This window comes from Tyto alba, unplaced genomic scaffold (assembly GCF_018691265.1).
Source record: "Tyto alba isolate M040663 unplaced genomic scaffold, T.alba_DEE_v4.0 Super-Scaffold_12, whole genome shotgun sequence".
In the NCBI taxonomy this organism is placed as follows: Eukaryota; Metazoa; Chordata; class Aves; order Strigiformes; family Tytonidae; genus Tyto; species Tyto alba.
The window spans coordinates 1,310,281-1,335,449 of NW_024881274.1; the positions used below are offsets into that span (position 1 = coordinate 1,310,281).

Consider the following 25,169-nt stretch of genomic DNA (forward strand, 5'->3'; position numbering starts at 1 on the left):
GATTGAAAAGACCCTCAGTAAATAAAACTGTCAGTCAGCAGCACAAGGAGGTATCTATGAGTGAAATTTTGAAATTGTACTCTTTTGGATAACTGTCATTTGCTCTTAGAAATTACATTTAAAATTAATGTTTGCCATAGAACTTACAAATATTTGTTCAGGATAGCATGAAATATCCCTAGGATAATTTTAGCATGTACGCACCAGATTTTCATTTCGTAGTAGAGAAGACTGAAAGTAAGTCTGTTCATTTCACAGACAACATAGTCTTCATTCCTGTGAGACAGGTCAAACTCCTTGGTGAGACATGTCTGACATTTTTAAGGATTTGGGGATCTAGGCTGATACAACCAAAGACACAGCTGAAACCTGCCATTGTTTTTCTACTCATTTTTCTACTCGTTTCTGTGGGACAAACTTGGACCCAGGAGTCACTATGAATCACATGTGAACAGGGTTAGAGGCAATAAAGACCTACTTGCAGGATCTCACAAGATCTCCAAGCCAAAGCAACTACAGACACACTCAAAACAGTCTCTTCCCAGAAGGTAGAACAACATAAAATCCTTATGATGATCAGACCAACAGTCCATGATGTTCAGCGTGGACTGAGAGCAACGGATGGGAGAAGGTAAAAGGTGTGGGAGGACAAGCAGCTCAAGAAACTTCATCAGGTATCTGTCAGGGTCTGTGGAGAGCTTTCATTTGATTTCAGTGAGCTTAGCATCAAATGTTCACCAACATGCTGTGCATCTTTCAAAACCTGTCTGTAGCCTCATCAATATGATGTTGGGCAGTTACTGGGGTGTAGGTGGGTGTTTTAACATCTCCACAGCTCTTTTAATGCAGCCTTTCCCAAGGCAGCACTGAGATCTCTGTCCAGTGCACAACAGCAAATAGGCTCTGGGCTCTGGGTTTTAGGTCACTTACTCCCACTTCTTTGTCTGCAGAGGAAGCACTCTGTAGCTTGTTACTGGCTTGATTTATAAACCCCAACACCAATTAATGGATAAGGCACACTTTGTATTGTTCCTCAAAGTCTGATAGACGGGAATGTCCCAGCCATCAAGACCTCGATGATGGTTTCCAACCAATCATCCAGTTCAGATTTCAAAAGCTTTCCCCAGCTGGATTTCTGCTTGTTGGGGATTTTTTATTGTGCTCCATGGAATGTCAGTCACATGTAGTATCACCTGAGATATCTCACTTCAGTCTCTGCTTTTGCTGCCTCTTTAACAGTTTGACATTTTAATGACAGAAATTATCTCGCTCCATAGTTTTAATCCTTATTCTATTTGTGTGGCTCCAAAGTATCCACCAATGGAGGTACAAATCTGTGTAGTGATTTAAGGTCTGCTTTTGATAGATAGACATACAGGCTCTTTAGTGGAAATTCACATATTCCATGGCCTACTTTAACCAGTAATTTAAAAGTGCCTGTGACCATTCCCTGGCACCAGAACCAGAGAGACAGGGACACAGGACCACTTCATCCATCCTGCTAAACTCCCTTAACCTTCAGAAGATGTGGGTCGCATCATACAGGTCCATTTGGAATAATTCCTGTTCTACAATAACCCCAACTGTGACTAAAATTTCTTCAGGACTGTGCAAGTGGGCCAGGTCAGGACCATGCCAGGGTCCATGCTTCATAGCTAAAAATATGGACAATAGATTTCAAGATCTGGGCAAGATTCCAGGCAGTGATGAATTTAGTGAAACATTAAATATGTGTGTCACCAAATGTTCATTTGAAAATCATTGCTTTCTTAAACCCAAGTGATTGTGTTCAATAAAACATAGCTGGGTGCCAGGTAAGAGATTTTCCAGGATACTCTACACCCAATATACCTTCTGGGATCTGAAGTCCCAGAAGAAGAACAAGACATGCTTAATATCTATGATGGGTCATAGACAGATGGAAAAACCTGTTGGAATAAGCCTGGAGAAGCCTGGCCTCATAGTGCTTGCAGTAGATGCATGGACTGATGAAGAGGTAAAGTGCAGAGCAAAAATCCTCTCTTAGATCTAAGATGGCCAGGAAACCAACTCCCACTTATGAGAAGAGCTCTGCACTAACTCCGTGTCCAAATACACTGAAATCTACAAGAACTGGGAATCAGGAAAGACAGAGACGTGAGGCAGGTGCATCTCGGTAATTAATTAGCAACAAGGAATGCATTTGTACCCAGAGCCTTAATATCTATAATTTTCAAAACCTCAAGATGCATTGGGCTGCCCAAGATAGGACCGCGGAGCTCTGTTATAGCCATTGCTCTGCAATAAATTGATTTGATGGCTACTCTTAAAGCACGTACTCTCCAGGACATTATAAAATGGGCAGTTCCACTGCAGGCAGTAGAGGTCTGGTTGTTGAGGATGCTTTATGAGAAAAGCCACTTTTTTTGACTTCTTCCATTTCTTTGTCCCATTCTGTTGAGTCATCCGCTGGATCTGCTATGCTGACACAATAGCTCCTGTAAAAACAGTGTCTCTAGGCAAAAAATGGATTTTCAAGAAAAGTCTTTGTTGGGTCTATTTGCAACATGCAGCCTCTTAAGAGAAGTGATACTGCTTGTGATTTTCCTCTTTTTTAAAATTTTTTAAGCATGTGTTTTTTTGATAATATTTTCATCTTTCTGCATCCAGAGATGCACTTCACAAGAAGTTCATTAATGAGACATCTTCCCGCCTGCCTGCTCCACTCTTGCCATGACATGGCATTTTTTCTCAATAGAAAACCAGGTTGTCAATGTTTCCCCCCTCCATCCATCCCACCCACACACTTTGAAAACTTGAGCAGCGCAGATTTCATTTAAAGTTTGTAACCAGTGTTGCCCATATGGCTCACATCAACACTTTCAGAGAGTTATTCTGCCCCTTTGGTGCTCCCACTAGCTTTGCCTCCTGCAAGGGTTAATGTTCACCTCCCTCCCCATCTAAAGAATAAACTGTCTATCTCGCCCCCACCGTGAGATTAAGCGCAATCACAGTCACCCTTCACCCTTACCTTACAAAGTCTTGGCACACCAAGCCAGAAGCAGGGTCTGTGCATCCTGGGTTTCTAAGTGAAATAAAAAACAAAAAATAAAAAATAAAATTAGGGAAAAAAAAAAAAAAAAAAAAAACAACAACAACAAAAATTAAAAAAAAAAAAAACCACAAACAAAAAAAACACAATACCAAAAATCTCACTGCCCCAGTAAAGTCTCTTGCAAAGAGGGTTTGTCTGTGGAAGTGAGGGCTAGGAACAAAGTTGTGGGGTGGAGGAGGAGGAGAGCGTGATTGACAGCCCTGAGCTGAGACTCATCCCTTACCTTGGGCCATGCGGTCTGATTGGCTGCCTGCTGACATCCCCAAGCCCTGCACTTTTTAATAGACGCTTTTGGATGATCTACAGGGAAAAGGCTTGGAGAGGTGTGTTTCTGACAAGCCAGAAAGTCATCCGCACTACAAGGGACTTTGTTTAACTCCTTTTTTTTTTTTTTTTTTTTTTTTTTTTTTTTCCTGGAGGGAAGGAGATTCTTCATTTTCGCACTTCATGTTTTTCTGAAAACTTCACTGAGATTTTCCCCTTGCACCAGCCTGGACTAATGGATTACCACCTGCTTGGACTAATTTTATCTTTTCTCTTCAATGGCACAAAGGTCTTAGCTGGTTACCCAATTTGGTGGTAAGATTTCTTCCCCCCCCTTCCCTCTTTCTATGATTGATTAATGAATTATTTAATTATTAGCTATGGGATTTGTGTGTATGCGTGTTCCTTCCTTTTCACCCCGCTGAGCTGGCCACAACTGCATGTTTGATTCTAAGCATAATTTCTTCAGATTTCACCAGTAATTAATGAAAAGTTTAGGGGTTATTTTTAAAGGACAATATCTAGGTTCCCCTTTGCGCAAATGGAGTCTTCCCCACCAATCTTAATTTCTCCATTTTCGTCACTGTAGCAATATGCATTTGTTTTGGATGTAAAAGGACACATTTTTATTTTCTTGTGCAATAGGAATTTTGTCTGTTGCATGACTGCGTAGCAAGTATTTTCTTCCTTTCCATTAAACTGTGATTGAACCTTTAAAAAAAATTTAATTCTATTTTCTTTTTGGCTGCTGCAGTTTTTGGACTTCTTTCTGTTCTTTTGTTGTATTCTGTCATGTGAATTTAGTCCAGCAAACAAGCTGAGAACGCAAATGGCACCTGAGAAAATATTCACTAGCAAAATTCCTCAAAGACAAATTTTGTTCTTTTTAATTATGGAAATGTCACTTATTTCCTTGTACCAACAATGAAAATAATTTTTAAAAGAATCGGTTATATCTTATAATGTGGCTGATAAGTAACCTGAGTTACTTATTTTAAAAATAAACAGTATATAAATAAATATATTTACAAAATGTTAATGGAAACACTTTAGAACAAAAAATACAGAATAAAATACTTCAGGTCATTTAAACACAGCAGACAGCGAGTTGCATAACAGAATATTTCAGTTAATTTCTCTCTTTATCATGTAGGATTTCTCATTGGAATATATCTCATTAAGTTTCTGTATGTTCCAGGTAGGGGCTGTAAGCCTAATGATCTGTAGGGCAAAGAGGGAGATGTTGGAATTTGGTACTACTTAGATTCTTGGGTTATTTTCGCCTTTCCAGAAAAGTATTTTTTTTTTTAATTACTGAATTAGATCCTTTCAGTGCCACCATGGAGATGGCAAGAAGTAGGTGGGAGTGAACTTGGAAATGGACTGCCATGTCTGGGAATATTTAGAAATCAGAAGGGAAAAGATGATTTTTTTTTAAATAATCCACTTATTACTGTGGACTTTGAGAATGAAAATGTGCAGTACCAGTAGAAAAAGACAGAATACAATGAGAAGTCCTTGCTCAGGAAGCATTTAAAAGCTACGCAGGTTCATGAAATGGCTAAATCATAGCATGTTTTCCTGAAGAATTAAATTATTTCCTCGCCCTGAGCATTGCTGCCTAACTTCAGGACCTAAGCCTGGGGCAGGGGAGCCTACTGAAATATCAACAGCATCACTTTGATTCCTTACATCCCTTTTCTCCTTCATCTGGGGACCAGCATGTCTGAAGGGGTGTGCGCGGTGGGTTGTAGAACAGGTCAAAATTGCATGGCCGGATCTAAAGACAAGAATCTGCATGGGGCAGCGATACCTCGCTGTGACACCAGATCTGCCAGGGTCTCACCAGCCCCTGACCTGCCTCAGGCTTTGATACAAACCGGGATTGAATGCCCGAATCAAGGAGGGTTTCGACTCTCAGTGTGAGGAACCAAAATCTTGACGAAAAGGTCTGTTTTTCCCTTGTGAAGCAAAAATGTCTCCGTGAGCAAAATGTCTCTCCCTGTTTTCAGGAGAAGATGCTGCAGACAGGTGTCTGCCCCATGTCCTTGCCTTCTCCAAAACCCTACAAGTTCACCCGAAATGAACAATATAGAGGACATGTAAGAGAAACACCGGGGGCATGGCAAGCAGCATCCATAGGAAAGGAGGGAATCAAACAAGCTATCTGCAGAATTTCATTCAATAGATCAGCATCTTGCACAATTTTTTGAGATTCTGGCAATAATTAAGTGCCTGAGACTCTCCACTGCGCTGGGGGGATGTGATGAGATGGGGGTTGAGGGGCTATGAAAAATGGCATAGGGTTTTAGAGGTTTCTTGAAGGCTGAGGGAGTAGAAAGGCAGAAATATCTGGGCCAGGGCTCCCTGACTGCTCAGGCAGACACAATGCTTCCCACAGCACACAAAATTAAATATATCCTTCAGTCCCACTGAAGGCTTTGAATATCTGCTCTGTGAAACTGAGATCTTACGCACAGTGTGCTCTAGCATGGTGTGATATCTACTCTTAAAAAAAAGCATCCTTTTCCAGCTGTCTTCTTGATCCTCTGATTTCTAGGCAGGCACAGAGCAGAGCTGGGGGGATAAGGCCCATTTGCAGGGTTAAACACACCCCAAAACAAGGCAAGGGAAGCAAAGATGGGGCACGGCATCAGCTCAGTGCCCTGCACCGAGCTCCTACACCCCTCCAGGCCAGGCTGGATAGGAGATCACCAGTGCTTCCTTATCCTCAGCTCAACACACCTCTGCTAAACACAAGACCTTCAGGAAGACTGTTCAGGACCCCAAGACTGCTGACAGATAGTGCCCTGTCCTGCTGGTGCAACATTTCTGGGTATTTTTCTATTGCATAGGGAATATTTTGGCAGCAAAATTGAAACAGATAATTTCTGCTTTGGGGCATAAATGGGGAAAATGTTTATTCCTGTAGTGGGAAGGAAGCGTCTGAATGTGCACAAGGAAAAGAAGGAAAAGAGAATGGGGTCTCGGCACCTTGTAAATGGGTTTAGGAGTAGCTGCAATAATCTGGCTGCTCCACAGTGCAGTCAGACAATGCCGGCAAGCATGGCATCGATGACAGTGCAGTGGAAATGATAAAAGCAAAAAAAAAAAAAAAAAATGAAGCTGCTGAGGGTTTGCACTGATTGTACTTTTATTGAGGGGCCAGGGGAGGATGCTGGCCATCCTGCTGTATTATCCAGAGAGAGCATAACTCAACAACAACCCTCCAGCTCGCACGCCATCATGTTGGAGGGTGGATCCTACCCTTGGCCTCAGTGGTGAAGCATTATATGCAAGGCAATGGGGCTTGAGCCATCAGCTCTTGGCATGGGGGGCAGTCTGGACAGACAGCATGCGAAGGGAAGGACTGTGGTGCAAACTCAGATCTGCAGTGCCCAGGCTCACTGGTGGCAGTGGAAAACTGGAGCCACTGGGCTGCAAAGCCAAGAGCGGGGTTTGTTGTCCAGCCTGTTTGACTATTAGCAACTCCCTGACATCATCCTGTCCCTGACCAATGAGCATTTTCCCATGAAATGCCTGAGCAAGGTCCAGGAGTAGCACAAACTGTAGATGTAACCTTCAGTGAGCCGGGGTGGTATTTTGCCATAGGTCCAACCCTTCTTCACATGCCTCCATCCTATTACAGCAGTGAAAAGGAACAAATGAGGCACAGATGGGAAAAGGTCATCTAAATGTTGTCTCCAAGAGTGCTGACAAGAGGAGCTGAAGCAGACAAAAGCTTCCTCAGATATGTGTCCAAAACATGCTGTCTGGGTTACTGCTGCTAAAAGAGAGACAGAGAAGGAAGAGATGGACAGATGTGGTGAGGCTGTGGACACCAGGACTGCTGCTCTTCCTGATGCCTCAGGGATGGTATGGGTGGGAGCAAAGTGGTCAGCGGGGCCACGGCTGGCACACCAACCCTGCTGGCAGCAGTCATGGGTCATGCCAACAGACTTTTTAGGTGCCAGCAGAAGGGATTGTGACACTAATCACACCTGCAGTCATTTTTTAAAACCTAAATACCCTAATGACAGCATGGATAATAGAACACATCTGAGTCACTGGGGTCGGGAGGGATCAAGGTATGAAAAACTAGTCAATGAAGCATATAGACAGACTGATGAATGAGCCCAGGGCCTTCTGGTGACATCCTGAGAGAATTCAGATGAAAATCTAGCCCATGGCCAGAGCTCTGTCAGTGCAAGCCAACAGAGATATTATGGCCCAGGAAACAACTAGAAACCACTCACAGGATGCTAATACATGTGCAGGGGCTTAAAAAGGCAGTCAGGGAGACAACTCCACCCATGAACCAAGAAGGAACATCAAATGCTTTCCTCTTCCATGAGCATCATTCACCAAGAATTCTTGAAAACCTCTGGTGTGTCACTAGCCTGGAGAAAGGAGCCAGATTTAGAGTCAATGGTGTAAACAGGGAGTAAAAATTCTGCCCCATTCCTCTCATCGTTCCTCAAGACATAGTATTAGTAGGTCACTGCCCATAACTGTGACTCTAACCAAGTACATCTTCCCATCCAGAATTTGCTGGTCTCTAAGCAGATGACTTGGCAACTGGAAAAATGGCTTTGTCTGTCATATGTTATTAAATTTTATTTCCATCCCTCAGAAATGTTTTCAGGGGAAGCTGGAGGCTTTGGCACCTGGCTAAGCATCCCAGTGGCCTTGGGCCCCTAGGAAGAGGCAGACAGAAACTAAAAAACATGTTCTCACTGGTCCCACAGTAGCTTCCTCATTAGGAAAAACCTGTAAGTGAAAACCATTTGCATGTTGATGTAGTCTGAGGTGACATGTAACTTGTCTTCTTTAGCTTTCAGTGTCTCACCTTGCTGTAATGAATGAGAGACCTCATTCCCTTGGCAGTCTTGTTTTTTTCATTCTCTGGAGGTTCAAAACATTTATATCCTGTAGCCTGTGTTTTGTTATAGGCATGTGGCCCTTAAAGCTTTATTCAAAATAAAAAAAAATTGCAGTGCAGTATCAGACTATGAGGGTGTATTTCCTGATGCAAATCCAGCTGCTGTAGCACTACAAAAAGAAGAAAAAGACCCCATGTATAACTTCCCTGCAGCTTAAAATACAGCCAATACTGTGGCAAAATGACTAAGATAATGATGGAATTTGTCAGTGGCAGAGCTGACAGCACTTACCTTGCAAGTCCAGAGGTGCTGCTCTGGCTCCTGGCCTGGCACACGAAGCCAAAGCACCTCCACCAGCAGCCTGCACTGGCACGTGAAGCTCTGAACTGGAGGAGCTGATGCATAAACCACACATCGCCTTCTGCTGACGCTACTGGAGGGGTGTTAGCACCCGCCGGCGGCTGGTGGGTAGTGCCGCAGACTGCTGCCCCTACATGTGTCAAAGCTTGTCTGCCAGAGTTGCAGCTGAAGCTACCTGGGGATTGCAGTGAGGCCAGATGTCATGAGGAGAGATGCTGGGGTGGTGTGTGGCTGCTCATGAAAACAGCTATCACTAACCAAATGGCCACAAGTGTTCAGGTTCTTGCGGTTTTAAAGCTTTCCTTCAGAATTTGCACAGCCAGGCATGGCTAGTGGGAATCCATATCACCACCCTGCCAAAAGGGTTGATTAGTCCATGCCATGAAAGCAAGAGCTTTTCAAGCTGGAATTCAGATTCATCGTCTGCCCTGTACAGCAAGCACACATGGGCAGCCGTAAACATTGCCAGAGGAGAGCTTCTGAGGATGTACAGCCACGTGAACCTAAACACACCCCAGGTCTTGGCATAGTGTTAGCCTGGCCAAGTAGCATCTCTTGTCAGCTTTCTCTCTCCCCTGCATGGCAGAGTGCAGTCCAGTGGAGCCCTGAGTTCAACAACAGCTTCAAAATGCTACAAGAACAGTACAGAGCAATAAGAAATGTACTCATTTCCCTAAATATCAGGAAGTTTTATTCCCTTGAAAACTGACCACTCATTTCTCCTGGAGTGTCCAAGCCCCAAGGACCACCCTGTCCTGCAAGGCCAACACAAGCCTGGAGCAGATGAATACAGGGAGAAGACTTAAAAGTGTTTCTGCTCTTAAATCAGAAATCTTTGTTAGCATCCTTGTAACTAAACTCAGAAGTAGATTTAAGTGGACACTAAGAGCTTTTAAGAGGCAGTTTAATGGCAAACCGATTGCTTTTAATTTAAATCCTTCATTAAAAGCAGCATTTGACACAGTGAAGCACCTGCTTAAGGGACACTGGCAATTGAAGGGGTACTTCTGGCCACCCAGTACTCTCAGCTCAGGGCTCGCTGTGGGCTGTTGGAGATACTGGAAGCCACCAACGGGTGAATTCACATGCCGCTTGTTCTACATGCTGACTTGCTTCCCCAGCTATACGTCAACACTCACCTTGATGTGGTCAGGTAGAAACCAGGGTGTGAATCCCACCAAGACAGTTGTGTGTATGCAGGCGGGGAGCTGGTGTCCGTGGTTTCCAGCAGGAATTTGAACTCACGATCGTGGTCACCTGAAACAAAATGAACTGTGTGCTGGGCTACACTGGAAGGAGGAGCATGGGCAGCAGATTGAGGGGAGCTGTCATCTTCTTCTTGGCATTTGGGGCACCTGTAATACTGTGTTGAGTAGTGTCTCCTCATCAGCTCAAGAGGGATATAGAGAAACTGAAGAGTGATCAGTGGGTGCTTCCAAGATGGTAAGGATCTGGGGCACATGAATCACCAGGTGGGACCTGGGCTCATCTAGTCTGGCCAAGAGGAGACTGGGGGCTGTTCAAGAACAACCTATTGCTTCTTGAAGGACTCCTACAAATATGATAGAGCCAGTCTTTCCTCTGTAGTGCCAAAGAATATAGCAAAGGGCAATTGCCACAATATGGGACTTCAAAGGTTCCTGCTTGCATGAGGAGACCTTCCCTGCTCCTGGGTGGTGTGGCCTTGATCCAAGTGATCACAGAGGTCAGGAAGCACCATCCCTGGACATTTGCAGGACTCAACTGCACGAAGCCCTGGCTACCCTGGGCTGGTGCTGGGGAGTGTCCTACTCTGTGATTGGACTAGAGACCTCAAGGGATCCTCTCAGCCATCGTTTCTGTGTCTGTGATACACCCTTTGCTGAGGCCAACAGCTGTGTTACAAAAGATGCAAAATGTTAGACAGGACCTGGATTACTTAATCTCCAGAGTATGTCTAATAGGGGATGGGGCCTTCATTAAGACCCTGATCACAGCTAAGCAACTCTCATCCATGTGACAGCCCAAGGCTTACAATGACAACATATGGCCCAACACACACACGCCAAGGAGAAAACTGATGGTCACTCGTGTCACCCTGCTATATGCCCCACATCTTTTGTGCCCAGATATGAATCAGTGCCACTCCAGTTAGGTCTTTAGATAATGCTTTCTCACTGCTCCTGTCTTGGCTCTGTTGCTCTCCAGCTCCTGTAGTGCTCTACTGGGTGTGTGAGCCAAGGAGAGATGCAAGAATGCCTTCAGCCCTTCCTCCTTCCCTGCAGGCCCAGTACAGACCTGGGCAGTCTGAGCCCTCAGAGGACATAACTTTAAGGTCACTAAATCACTCCTGGCTTTTAAATTACACTTTCATATTTTAGCTGACTCTCTGAGAACACTTGATTTCCACTGCTGTCCTGGAGGCCGCATGGACACTGCCCACACATTCACCAGGGCTGGTAGCCAGGAGGTAGAAGGTTACCTTCCACCTGAAATTGGTGATAGGGTCTCCATGATGCTCATCAGGCCCTTCCATTGCCAAGTCAAGCAGTTCAACCTAAACTGTTGGCTGGATTTTGTACGGAAAGGCAAGAAAATGTCCAAGTAAACAGTTTTAAATAATCAAAAAGCAAACTTTAAATATTAAATAATAAAGGTTTAAAAACTGTGCTATGTATCGAATATAGGCAGATATAATGCACAGCATTTTCAATTATCACTGTCATATATTCAACTGAAAAATGTCTTCAGCTGATGTGTGCTACAAATCTCAGTTTCTAAGGCTCATCAGCAGATAGTTCAGACATCTAGAAATGCACCTCATTTACTGTTTAGACACAGAAGGTGTTGGTCCATCTGCCAGCAGAAATCTCAATGTGATCAAGAGTGCAGTTACCCCTCTTGTAGCATCAAGAACGAAGCTGCTCTAATCGGTGCATGCTTAACATATAAAAATCATAGTAACTTGGGTTAGCAATAGCATTTGTTTAGATATGCCTCACTGATTACACTCTCTTAGCATTGTAGATCCAATTTGCATGACTTGTGTTGAGCCAAAGTAGTATCTATGGCAATATGTCTCAAATTGAGCCTGTTTTGATATTTTTGCAAGGCCTGAGTGAAACATCCTAGGCACATCTAGTAGGAGCCTTAGCAGCTGCTAGTTGTGGTCTTCCCACTGACAGGTGTTTGGCTGGTTTTAATATGTGACAATGTATCAAATATGGAATGTTTCTGAGCATTAAAATAAAAAGAATCTTGGATTCAGAGTCCAGCCATTCAGCAGTGTGGTGGCACCCAAAGTCCTTGATGAAAGTCCATCCCAGAAATATTTCTACTAATTTTTGCAACATTATGAAGCTCATACCAAAGGCTTTTTGAACATGGATTTGTGGATTTTATTTGTGTCCATATGGATATGAACATATCTCAGGAGATATGGTGAAACCTGGAAGTAAAAATCCAGTAGGATGGCATGCCTTCTCTATTTAAGCACACTCTTACTCTCAGTTTCTTAAAGGCAATGACTCTACATGGAGCTTGTAACGGAAATCATGCTCAACCTGGCATAGCTCTAAAAAGTTATAAGGTACTTCTCAAAACACTAGTCTATAACAAGAGAATTGCAATAGGATTTCTCCCCCAGAAAGGCAGGATCCTACTGCATGGAAATCACCAAGGCACTGTCTGATGCTACCTCTCCATAAGATAGATCTCCAGAAGGTCTATCCTAGGTCTGAACTTGGAAAGGATTAAATCGTTTGGTCTCTTTTCTTTGTTGGTAGATGGAGCCGCCCAGTGACTGCAGACTAGACACCCATTTTCCACGGGCTGTTGCTGGGATGAGATAAATTTGATGTTCACCATCTCCTGCATATGTCCATGATCTCATTCTTCTTCAGTTCCCAATACCACTCAGTGAATCTATCAGTGATTTCCCTAAAGGATTTGAAGTGGGAAGGATTTGTCAGGAACTTGGCTGTATACTTTACAAATCCCATATAGAGACATTTATAGCTCATATTTCTTAAATTACTCAAAGTTTAATTTTAGCCTTCTGTTGGCAGAAGCAATCTTATTTTTGTTGATTTGACATGAGGTTAATTTTTCATCTACAAATGGAAGTGGTTTAATATTACTCAAGTTCATAGGTAATATTACAGTGATACTGGACATAATGAAAAGCTTCTGATATCAGACTATATTATTTAAGGCTGGGTAGTTGAAGTTTTCAGAATAAAGACCACATCTGGATAAGGCATAGGATGAGAAATTCTGTTATGATTAACACTTAGGGCCCTTTTAACACTATCTGTGCATTGGCTGCATATGATTTGCAGCTTTTCCTATGATAATACCTGAGAAGAAACCTTAGAACTAGGCATATCTTGAGAGTCTCTGCCTCTTCGAGTTCAGGAGCCCTGTTTCTTACCATTTACTCTGACTAGGAGTGTAGCTAGGACTACTTAAAAATTCCAAACTAACCCCAAAACAAAAGGTATTTGCAGACCACTGGGTAAGACAGTGGTTCTTTACAAACAGATCTTGTCTCCCTTGTCTAACACATGACCCTAGCTAGAGGATGCCTGTTTCCAGATCATACATCCAGCATATTCAGTAGACAGATAGCCTAGTGCTGATCCAGGTTAGTCAAAATCTCCACTGTCACCTAAGAAAAAAACTGCAAGCCACCCTTGGCTGAAAGGATTCCTACTGCACAGGCTTGAAAAATGGAATATTTATCATGCAACAACAAAAATGTTGATCACCAGGACTGCTAGTGTAGTTGCTTTGCTGTCTCTGAAAGCATGAAAGAACTATCTTTGATAAGCAAATATGCTATGATAAAGGAGCCAAACTCTTTCTAATTCCTTTTCTAAAGATAGGTTTCCAGATTTGCTAATTTGCTAATTTGTCTTTTTCACAATTCTCTGAGTCTGTCTGGTTTTAATTAATCTTACAAATCTAATCAAGTCTAACTGGCACCTTTCCCAGTACTTGCACCTTTCATTTTTGAATAAGAAACACTTTCCCTGAGCCCCTCTGGCATCACATTGGCTCAGGCACTGGAATTCTTCCTCCACCTTTTCGACAAATAGACCCTCCAAGTTTAAAAAAGAAGGGGTTTGTGTTGGATGATAAAATCTTGATTTTTTTTTTTTTCTGATGCCATTTCTATGTCTCATAGTCATCAAGTTTTCCTGCAGTTTCTTTCTAGAAATTGTGAAGAATTATAATTAAGAAATTTTCAGTGATCCTTGAAAAATGTAACAGGGGCTTTTCACAGCTCCAGTGGAGTCCTAACAAGTGTCCCTCAACTCCTTACTCTTCTCCTCCAACTGGAGATATCTGCAGTGCAGGTAGCTTCATCTTAGCTAGCTGCCTTACTGACAAGGGCCTATTTGCATCATGGGTTTTACTAGCAGAGGTCTAAAATCAATGAGTGCCTATTTTGCTCCTTAGACTATGGTGGCAGACCAGGACAGTGGTCTCAGCTGAAATGTCTGCAGTACATCAGATGACTCCCATCAACTGCATGTGCAATGCACCTGGGTCCAGACTTGCCTGCAAACCTCACAAAATTATTTGTTTTCTTGTAGCATTTACCGTTTCAGTCCCCAGCCCAGATTTCAGCTAATATCCCATGCCTCAGCTGTTCAATTCCCTCATCACTGATCTGTTTTTCATCTGATATCCTAATAGATGTTTCCCGTGGTTGCTGATGCTTTCAATACTTAATGGGTTTTTTTTTGTTTTTTTTCATTGTTGCAAAAGATTTTCAATTGTTTTTTTTAAATTCTAAACTATTATTGCATGCTACGTGCTCTGGCCTCATTATCTTTGGTAACAACCAAATCACCTTTAATAAGTTTTTAATTAGATCTATTTGATTTCTCTTTGACAAGTTGTTTATGTAATACACTGAGTTACGGTTATCTTTATATTTTCACTTTTCATTTCAGTTTGCTCACTTTTTCCTGTAAATCTCATAAAAATAAGATCCCCAGAAATTAAGATCTCCTTTGTGGCTCTTGTGGCAACAGTGGTGAAATGTTCAGGATCACAGTTTTGGAGACTTAATTCTACCAAAACCCCTGAAGAAGTCTCACCCCATGTCTGCTGGGGCCCTGTCTGAAGTCTTCACAGTCTTATCACGAACAGTGGTCTCATACCTTGGGGGCAACTCTTATTCAACCTTTGATCAGATAAATGAGAGCTTGCACAAAAGCACTACAAGGAGAATCAGGAACAGCCAGACAATAGGGAGACACACTGATGATAGCACTATCATCTACACATTAAATGGTCTAGTCCCTGAAGTTCTTGAAAATCAGCCTTTTACACCTAGAGGACACAGATGAGTCTTCCCAGATATTTGGCAATGATGTCACTCCATTTAGCGCAGCTGCTTCCAGAGCTGAGGCAGACATGCATCACCACGGTGCTGTCTCCCACCATATCATTAGTACCACTAGTACTAATGCTACTCCACTTACCTGCACTGCAATAACTAATTTTGTTTAGTTCAGTCCAGGAGGCCTGCCTCAAAGGATTGTAGTTACATTCGTAACAAAATGATCAATACAGTCTCCATGGTCTTAATGGTCTACGAGTCTTGAGTCTTTGGTGTCCAGCCTTGCCCAAGTTTTAGTTGTGCTTCTCCCTTATTCAATTCAGCCCAGGCTGTAATCCAGTGTGCAGAAAGCTGGACAGTGAAACACGGCTTGGTGACAGATGGTGACCTTGGTGACCTTGGCTATAAGGTGTGCGCTGTTTTTGCTCCTTGGGAAACCATACACAAACTGGAAAAACAGCTTTCTTATGTGGTTTTGAATATTGTGAATTCAAGGCTTGCTGGTAACCCATGAGAAATGAACATCTGGGTGTAAAAAGCTCCACTGAGCACTGGAATGACTTACATTAGAAAAAGTTTCTGTAGGAAAGAATGTGGATGTTCAAATAACATTTGCTTCGGAGTTGTGTTTTTAGCCTTTGTTTCCTGAGTCATATCAGGCTGCAGGGTATCACTAATGAATTTTCAGTAATAAGTCAACTGCGTAGTTCTGTCTGGCCTTACAGATCATACCACCTAATAGACAGTCCCCATCCATCCATCCAGTTCCCCAGGATGCTTTGAACTCTGTTGAGCTCAATATAACTGATACTGGTCAGAAAAAAATGCCAGATTCCCAATGATTGAAAAGAAGAAATTTCTCAGTGATGATCAAACCTGTAACAAAAGGTATAACTTTTCAGATTGATTCTTTGTTATTCCTGAATGAAAACTATAGGACAAAAGGAAATTTCCCATTACTCAAATCAGATTATTTGTTAAAAAATATGGAAAAGATAATTTTTTACATTGGTATGGAGCTGGCAGCAGAGTTTTGCAAGGATACATACTCTCCAACATACTGAAAAGTACTGCAATGGGGAAACAGTGATGTGATGAAGTTTGCAAATGTAACACGTTGCTCAGGATGGTCCAACACAAAGGTGACCACAGAAGACAGGAATAAATGACACTTAATGGATAATAAAAAGGCAGATTAATTGCAAATGACTGTGAAGTAATGCAGATTGGAAAAAGGATCCCAAATCTGCACAACATTGATATAGATTAGACTTTCTATTACAACCACCTTGGAAACAGACATTATTATGAACCGTTCTTTGCATTTGGTAGTTCAGAGCTCAGTAACTGACTTGCAGAATTGTACATCATCTACAAGCTTTGCACCTTGCTGCTCTCTCCCTTGCCCAGATTTCTGAGACCATGTTGGCTGATAGGTGACATAAAAGGCCTGTTAGGAGCTGTCATTGGATTTGTTCTTGAAGCAAAAAATATTGGTCTGTTTGCAATCTGATCATTGCATTTCCCAAAACTATTATATAAAATGAGAAAAGCACACAAACAGGCCAAGAGCAACAAGGAACTAGGAGGGTTGAATGCCTTCAGATGAGGATACAATATGTAGATTTGGAGCTTAGAGAAAGACAATTACAAATGAATACAATACATATCTTTCAGATCATGAATGATGATGAGAGTGTGCCTAGGAAATTATGTTTATTTCCCAGGATATAAGAACCTGTTGTGAGTAAACCCAGGTATGCAGTTAAGCATCACACAGCCACTCACTCCCTGCGAGCGGGATGGGGAGAGAATCTGAAGGGTAAAAGTACAAAACCTGATGGGTTGAGGTAAAAAGTTTAATAGATAAAGCAAAATCTGCATGCACAAGCAAAGCAAAATAAGGAATTTATCCAATACTTCCCTTCAGCAGGAAGATGTTTAGCCATTTCCAGAAAAGTAGAGCTCCGACACACATCATGGTTACTTGGGAAGACAAATGCCACAACTCCAAACATCCCCCACTTCCTTCTTTTTCCCCCAGATTTTTGGTTAGTGGGGCCCCTTCAGCATGAGTCATCTCCCCTGGTGATGCTCCAAAATTTCTGCCTTCTCACCACTTCCAGGATTTCTGTGTCATCCGGGTTTCCCGTTCAAGCCTGTGATCAGTGCGAGACACTTACTCCATGCCGTGGTCATGGCGCGATGTGCAGAGGGGACCCTCCCTTTGAACCTCCAGCCCAGCACAGGCAATCAAGGTGCCAAGAGGAGTTGTGCATTTGTACCAACTACTTCTGAAGTGGCTCAAACCCCTTCACATGCTGCTAATATCTTTTTCATTTGCAGTGTGTAAAGCACATCTCTCACATCTTGTCCTGTCTGGGCTGGCTGAAGGGCTACCACATGAACTGCCTCCTGTTTAATTTGTTCAAAGTGTTCTTGCTGCTCCCCAGTGAAATTAATGACCCTTGGCTTTTTAAATTGAGAGAAGTGTGTAATTAGATTGTGAAACTTTTTCCCTGGAACCACTGTGGAGGCTACATATACCATGGGGTGAGAAATGGCTTGAAGAAAATTACTCAGAATCACTCCACCAGTAGTCCTTAAGCATGACAGCTCAGAGCTAACCTTCAACTCAGGAAATACCACATCCCATCACTGATGGAACCTGCGTATTCTGCACAAAGAGATCTTTCTCATTATGTTAGATTAGCTGAGATTACTTGTGAAGGAGACAGAACACTGGCTACATTGACCTTTGAAGCAGACCCAGTGTGTCAGCAAATTCAATATTTTCTGCAATATTGATGGCTGTTTGTGTCTCACAACTTTCTAGAGCCCCTTATCCCTCCACTCTGAGTACTGCTTTGCTCTCCATGGTAAAAGGATAACAGAAGCATAATTTTTCAGCACAATAAGCCATCAGGACTAATTCTAGACCTGGTTTCCAGAAGATTCAATCTAGCTTTTCCATGTTGTATCTGACATAAACACTCTAAGATCCAGTTCACCCAGATGAGAGAGAACTAGGTGCCTTAGTCTCAATTATAATGCACAGGATGGACAGAGCCAAGCTCAGTGAGAGACCATGGCACCCACTGCCTCCTCCTAGGCCAGGATATGTCCTTCTTGGGGTAACCTCAGGCTGTTTATAGGAGCAGAATCGCCCCTGTTATCTTCAATCCTGGTCTCAGGACACAATGAAGGACTCTCCAAAGAGAGGCAGCCCAGGCATCCATCTTAGCTCACACCCCAAATTATGGGACAGCTGGGTGGATGCAGTAAATCTCGTCCACAGGGTTCAACTGGATGTTCCCATAGTATTTGAGCACTGGGCAGATGATATTCAGTGCCAAAGTTGGTGGCTCACAGTGGGTGATTTCCAGGCAGTTGGAGCTAACCACTTATTGAGGTTAGCCACCATCAAGGCCTCTTCAAAGTGACACCCCAACTGGAGGCATGTGGAGAAGCCTTGGCCAACCAACAGGGGATGACCAGCATCCCTGCTGGCCTGGGTGGAGAGGTCTCTTTTCCTCCCCTCAATTTCTGTGATGTTCCATTCTGGATTGAGTGTCCCATCACCTCCTCCTCCTCCCTGGTAGGAAATGTTTCCCTCCACTGGTACCAGCTTTGGGGAAGGAGGCAGGAAAGGAAGGTGAATCCGAGGGGTGGGTTATGGCTTTGCCAGTCCTGCCTGCGAGGCATTCCCAGCAGTGGGAGGGATGGTGAGGAGGCAGCAGCACTGACAAGTGCGGTGGCCTTGGTCACATGTGGTGTATATGCAAATCTACAGCCCTGCCAGGACTTGCCAATTTGGAGCAAGCAAGTCTCCAAACAAATTTCAGCGTCTCTCTTTGGAGGAAAGGTTTTGCAGTGCTGAAAAATCTTGCTGTGTTTATTGCGGTTACAGCCTGGATGACTCCATTTGCATATGCAAATCATATGCATTTATGTAAATTCTTGGGAGAATAATATTATCACAGTCCCCGCAGAATGGATTCTCTCCCATGGCAAATCACTTGATTGTGTTTTCTAAACTGAGAGTGGCATTGCTTTGACCAGGCATTACTGAACATAACATTTATATCTGCTACACAGAACAATAAAGGAGCCCAGTTCCTGGACACACACCCTTGTCAGCAACTTTATTCAGGCTGCATTCGTTAGGAAGAGAAGCAGAGTCCAGCTCCCAAGCCCTGCCCCCCATCTTTCCAGCATTTGCTGGCAAATAAGTCAGAGCCGAACTGTGTGCGATGCCAAGACAAAGGGGTGGAGGCAGATGCCAAATCACTTTCAAGCCCATGACAGAGCCCTGAGTCACCCAAACTGGAGCAGCTCTCCTAGAATGGGCTCATCTTACAAAAGTGCTGTTGCTGCAGCAACACTAATCCACGCGCCAGTGGGCAGAGAGATAATGTAAGGGATGCAACAGCAGATTCGTTTGCTCAACGCCATGCTCAGACAAGGGGAAATTATAGTAATGCAGAGGGATCTGCTTGCTCTGTTCTGAAGCCCTTTGTTGCAGGGACTCCTCAGGTAAAGGGCATCTGACATGAGAGGGAGCCAGTCTCGGTGCCGTCACAGGGCTCCGGTCTGACCCCGCTCTCTGCTCTCTGGCTGGGCAATCCCACAAACCGAGCGAGAGGGGGATTTGACAAAGCTCCCTTCACTGTCTGGGCTGGGAGAGGGAGGAACTTCTCCACAAGGCCACTTGAGGCCCTAAGGTCTCAGCTGGACCGAACCTCACACCCGGTCTGATCTGAGCATTCAGGTCCTGGCCCCGATTCCTCCCTAGCAGTCACTCATGTCACCAGCAGGCCCCACGGCCAGCAGTGCTACAGCAGTGTCCCCCCTCTGCACACCCCTCCTGTCCTGCTCCGCTCCAGGGACTCTCTTGCTCCCGCACTGCAGTAAAGAAGGTGCTCCTAGGGCCAGGCAGGTAGTGTGGTCACCATCACCAAAGCCTGCTGAGTGGGGTAATATGAAAAACATATGAAAATATGACCATTGGTTGATTGGGTCGGTTGAGGAAATATCTCAGGAAGTTACACAGGATTTGGAGTGGGCTAACTGTGCCTCTTGCTGCCCATTCACTCACCCCATTGTCAAGCAGGGGGTGAAAGCCAATTGTCCCACCAGTGAGGCTGGAATTTGACTTTGCCAGGGCTCAGACTTGCTCAGCTCAGAAAGCAGAAGTAGGTCAGGGGAGGAAGCAGCAGTCACTCAACAGTAAGCAACATGAGAACAAAGAGTGGCTGGTGATGTGTTAGTGTGGAAGAATCAAGCGTGATGTATGGGGAGGTCAGGATCATGCAGAAAGACACTGGCTTCAAGGGCGTAAAGGCAATATGGAGACTGCAAAGAGGGCAGTCATGTGTCTCTTGCTATTTGTGTCCTGAGCCACATCCCCTCCATTTAAAGATCCTACTGTCTCCCCAGTTCTATTTTTCTCTCCTCAGTCATTTGATGTACTTTATTCTCATCTGTCCTGCCCACATCCTTGAATGGACAGCCTGGACCCATGTCCTTTGCTGTTGTCCATTCAAGGATGTGGCTCAGGACACAAATAGCAAGAGACACATGAAGACCAGGAGATAGAAAAATAAAACTTTCAGTATCTGGAATAGGGCTTCAAGACAGAGGAACAGGGGAAGGAATGGTTGGGAACAGAAAAGCAGAGGTGTGGGTGACATGAGAATAGGAGGGATAGTTAAGATTACAGTAGGAGACAAGAGGGTTGAAATGAGTAACAGATCTAAAGGAAGGAGGAATGTCCAGTGGTAGGAGGTTTATACAGGAAGGAAGTTGAGACTGAGCGAAGGGAATGTGAACAGAAGATATTTTTGGGATAAGACATTCTCGCATTAGAAAGAAAATTACTTTTAGGGTTGGATTTTCAACAGGTGATGTTGAGTGATAGTACCTAAATTGTAAACAAGAGGCTTTCTAGGCTAGATGCTAAAAAAGCACAAGGTCGGGAAGTTTGAGATTTTTGCCTTGACAATTCCCATCTCAGTACTGACCAGGGAGGACACTGGAAGGAAAGAGGAGAAATGGGAGATGGAGAGGAGGGTAGGAAGAACTGCCCTAGCAGTTATGTTGGCTCTGGACAGACAGATGACAATTCCAGCTCCCAGCTGTCTAGGAAAGGTCAACCAGACAAATGGGTAGGAGTGGTTGAAAGAATCATTGTCTTTGTGTCAATGGCATTCAAACCATCTAATACATCCTTTTTCCCATTGCACAATTCCCCCTCCACCACCCGGCCATGTGTCTCTCCATTCTCCTCTTGTAGCATGATAGATCCAAAAAGCGTAGCAGACAGCTCTGTCCCAAAAGCACCACAGGAATGCTTTTAGTCCTTCATCATTAAAGCTATAGCGTATTGCCAAAGAACTAAATATTTAGTCACAGAATCAAGGAATAGCTGAGATTGGAAGTGACCTCTGGAGATCATCTAGCTCAACCCGCCTGCTCAAAGCAGGGTCAAATAGAGCAGGTTGCCCGTGACTGTGTCCAGCTGCGTTGTGAGTACCTCCAAGGATGATGTCTCCACAAGCTCTCTAGATAACCTGTTCCAGTGTTAAGCCACCCTCACGGTAAAAAAAAGTTTTCATATATTCAGACAGAATTTCACGTGATTCAGTTTGTTCTCCTTGTCCCTTATCTCTTTTCCTGTCACTGGATACCACTCGGAGGAGTCTGGCTGCATCTTCTCTACTCTCGCCCACCAGTTATTTATGCACATTGACCAGATCCCTCCAGGGCTTTCTTTTCTCCTGCCTATGCAGTCCCAGCTCTCACAGCCTCTCATCATATATCAGATGCCCCAAAAACAAAGTATCTTTGCTCCTCCATCATCTGTACAGATGTTTCACAACTCCACACAGGCCAACGAGGAGATCATTTAAATGCTCTTTAGTCCTCTTACCTGCTCATACAATATCTAGGATTGCAAGGCAGGGCTAAATGCACACCTGCCAAACTCCTTTAACTCCATCCATTCCATGCTTCATCCTCTGAATTGTCTCTCATCTTAACAGAAAAGTATCTTGTTGCCCAGAAGCTGAAATGCCATTTCACTTACCTACATAATTTACCTGCACAAGTATTTGTGTGTGCAGAGATAGCGGTGCTGTGGTGGCACTGATAGTGGTACCACCAATAGTGGGACCCAACTCATCCCTGGGTGAATCTGTTCACTGAGCTCCATTATTTCTGTTATAGTCAAACCCTCCCTGAGCAATGAGAAATAAATATCACAGTCCATGACATCGAAGGCTTCCAAAACAGTTTTTCTGAATTGCTCTGTAAATAGTGGGCAGGGTTCTGGCTTTCACAGGGCACTTCTATGGATAAGGAACATGTTCCTATGCTAGCTTGTGTGGCTTTTCTCATTTTCATCTCTGAGGCTTTTCTAACAGCATGTTGGCTTTTCCTGTTTACCTTTTAAAAAGATAATGCACCCTTCATCACTTGCAGCCTCATCCAGCTCTGGTGGGGATGAAAAGTCAGTAAGTGCCACCTGAGACAGATGTGTAGGCACAATTTAAAAACAAGTGTCTAGACCACATGTCTAGACTGTAGTCCAGAGAACCTCACCCAGAGGTAAACAGGTAAAACAGGTCAGTGGATCATGTTCTAAAAGTGCATAATTTTCTCCATTTGTTACAAAGGGAGCCTGAGTGATTAGCTTAGGTGGAGATGGCCATAATGGGGACACCTGAAGGTTAGTTACCTAAGCCAGCCAGCTTTCCAATGTAAATTGATCAATGAGGCATCAGTGTAGGTCAGTCAGCCTCAGATACTTTTCATGGAGTGCAGGGGAAAGTAACCTCCCATAGGTGACTGTTCTTCTCTAGTGACTGGAGGAGGAACCAGATGCAATTTTGACAACTAGCTTTTAGATATCTACAATTTGGAGGAAAGTTTCCATCACTATGAACTTCACATCCACACTCTGAGTGAGTAAGCATTGAATCATCATATCATAGAATAATTTGGGTTGAAAGGATCATTGTCAGCCTCTTATCTGGAGCTCTTATCAAAGCAGTCCCCTGACCGTCACGGTGGTCTCCACTGGATTCCCACCTGTATGTCCATGTCTTGCCTGTCCTAAGGAACCCCAAACTGGACAGGGGATTCCACATGTGGTCTCACAAGTGCTGAGTAGAGGAGAAGAATTACATCCCTCGATGTTCTTGTTACTGTCTTGCTAATGTGGTCCCAGGATGCAGTTGACCTTTTTTCTTGAATGGACACAAGGGACTCTTGTTCAAGGTGCTGTCCACCAGGATCCTCTAGTCTTTTTCTGCGAAGCTGCATTCTAGTGAGTCATCCCCCAACCTGTCCTGTGGCATGGGGCTGTCCCACACCAGAAGCAGGACTTTGCATTTGCTTTTGTTGAGGTTCATGAAGTTCCCATCAACATGTTTCTCACCCTATTGAGAATATACTTTCTGAATACCTGACCTGCCCTCCAGCCTATCATAACCAGATGCCAATTAAACTTTGAGATATTGACCACTAGCCTTTCAGCCCAGTGGTCCACCTACCTTTCAGTCCATCTGTCTAGTAAGTTTCATCTGGTTTTCCATAGAGATACTAGGAAAATAATCTCAAAGGTCTTCCTATAGTCAGAGTTTCTCTCCCCTCACCACAGAGCCAGTCATCTGATCACAGAAAGCTATAAGATGGACAAGGCACAATTTGCTTTTGATAAATCCATGCTGGCTCTTCCAAATCACCCTCTTGTCCTTGATGTGCCTGGACAGGACTTCCAAGAGGATTTTCTCCATAACTCTCTGCAGCTGAAGGTATTGTTTCCCATATCTAGCTGCCTAAACCACTTGAAGTGCAGTTAGCAGTGTGAACACAGACTTAGAAAGCAGCACCAAAAAGTGCTACTTCTCAGCAATCCTACAAGCTTCTGTGGATGAGCAGAGAGGACTCCCAAACAGAAATATCTGTTATCCTAGAAAAAAATATGTAACAGTGCCTTTTCAAAATCCTTAGGAACATGGAAAGCATCCATGGAAGGAGAGCTGAGATATCCTTAAATATACTGTGTCCAATACTGGACAATTAGAAGGAAACAAGGAAAGGCACCAAATTTACATTCACCCTAAGTTTCAGTTTGGCCATTAGAAAACATTGCATTATAACAATCAGACTACAGGTTCCAATTGTTTCTTCTAATCTGTTAATTCAGAATTTTCTGGATGTTTTAGTATCCTTTTCTAGAGGTAATTTTTAAACATTTACAATCTGACAATCCTACTCTACACACAGTTACAACCTTACAATATCTCATTGTCACAGAGAAATTAATATTAATTAATGCTTATAGCATGAGTGGTTTCATAACCACCTTATTCAAGCCTTGGTATTTCTTGCTTTTGCCAGTTCTCTCCTGATCCTCCTCGCTTCTTATGACACTGTGATGTCCAGCAACACATTAATTCTGCCTCTAAAAAAATCTGTAGGCAATGAGCGTGTTATCTTCTTATTATGCTGTGTGATTAAATCTCCGGTGCACAAGTCATTTAACAACCAGCCACCACCTTGATCTTCCTTCTGTCTCTTCCGTGCTTGACACAAGCATCTGAATTTCATTATTTCTTTACCTGTCAGCACTTTGAGGGTCAGCCTAGATTTCCAACCACATCTAGATCATCTCTCATGTTTCTTGGTGCCAGGCACCTGCAAGGAGCAACACACTTTTGAAGAATTGGAGTGAAGTTGGCTACTGAGCAATTCTATGCAACTAGAGAAAGAGTGTGTATTTGTACAATGAGGAACATTCCTGAGGATCTGGAATTAAATTTCTTTTAGCTACGACTCTCCCCACTCCAGAAACTGCAACAGGAATTTAGCACAAGTTGCAGGACTTCCTGCTCAGGATATAATTTTGCTATAGTCCTTCTCATCACAGTGCCTACTGCTCTCCATCCTCTTGTGAGAAATGAATGTCTCCTTCTCTGACAGGAGAACCAAAAAAGCATCATTCTTCCTCAGATCTACACCAACATCAGCAATGAGCTGTTGTTCCAACACATACAAATGACTGGACTGCCCTTGTGAGAGCCAAGGCAACTCAGAGCCATGTACTCCTGGCTCCATGCACCACGATGGTCCACATGAGCTAAGAGGAGACAACCAAAGTCCTGATCTAGGAGACATCAATCTCCTATACAAAGGGCTTTGCACACATGGGAAAACTTTGAAAACACTT

At 43.6% G+C, this 25,169-nt stretch overlaps 1 protein-coding gene across 2 annotated transcripts in view; it reads left to right on the forward strand.

The window, feature by feature from the left end:
• Window positions 1-3,413: 3,413 nt before the first annotated feature.
• WNT3 (Wnt family member 3) overlaps window positions 3,414-25,169 on the forward strand; it is a 50,524-nt gene continuing 28,768 nt past the window's right edge. For both annotated transcript variants that reach the window (XM_032996529.2, XM_032996530.2), the window contains exon 1: window positions 3,414-3,673. In XM_032996529.2, the coding sequence (XP_032852420.1) occupies window positions 3,594-3,673 (80 nt within the window). In that variant the 5' untranslated portion in view covers window positions 3,414-3,593. The remainder of the gene's footprint in view (window positions 3,674-25,169) is intronic.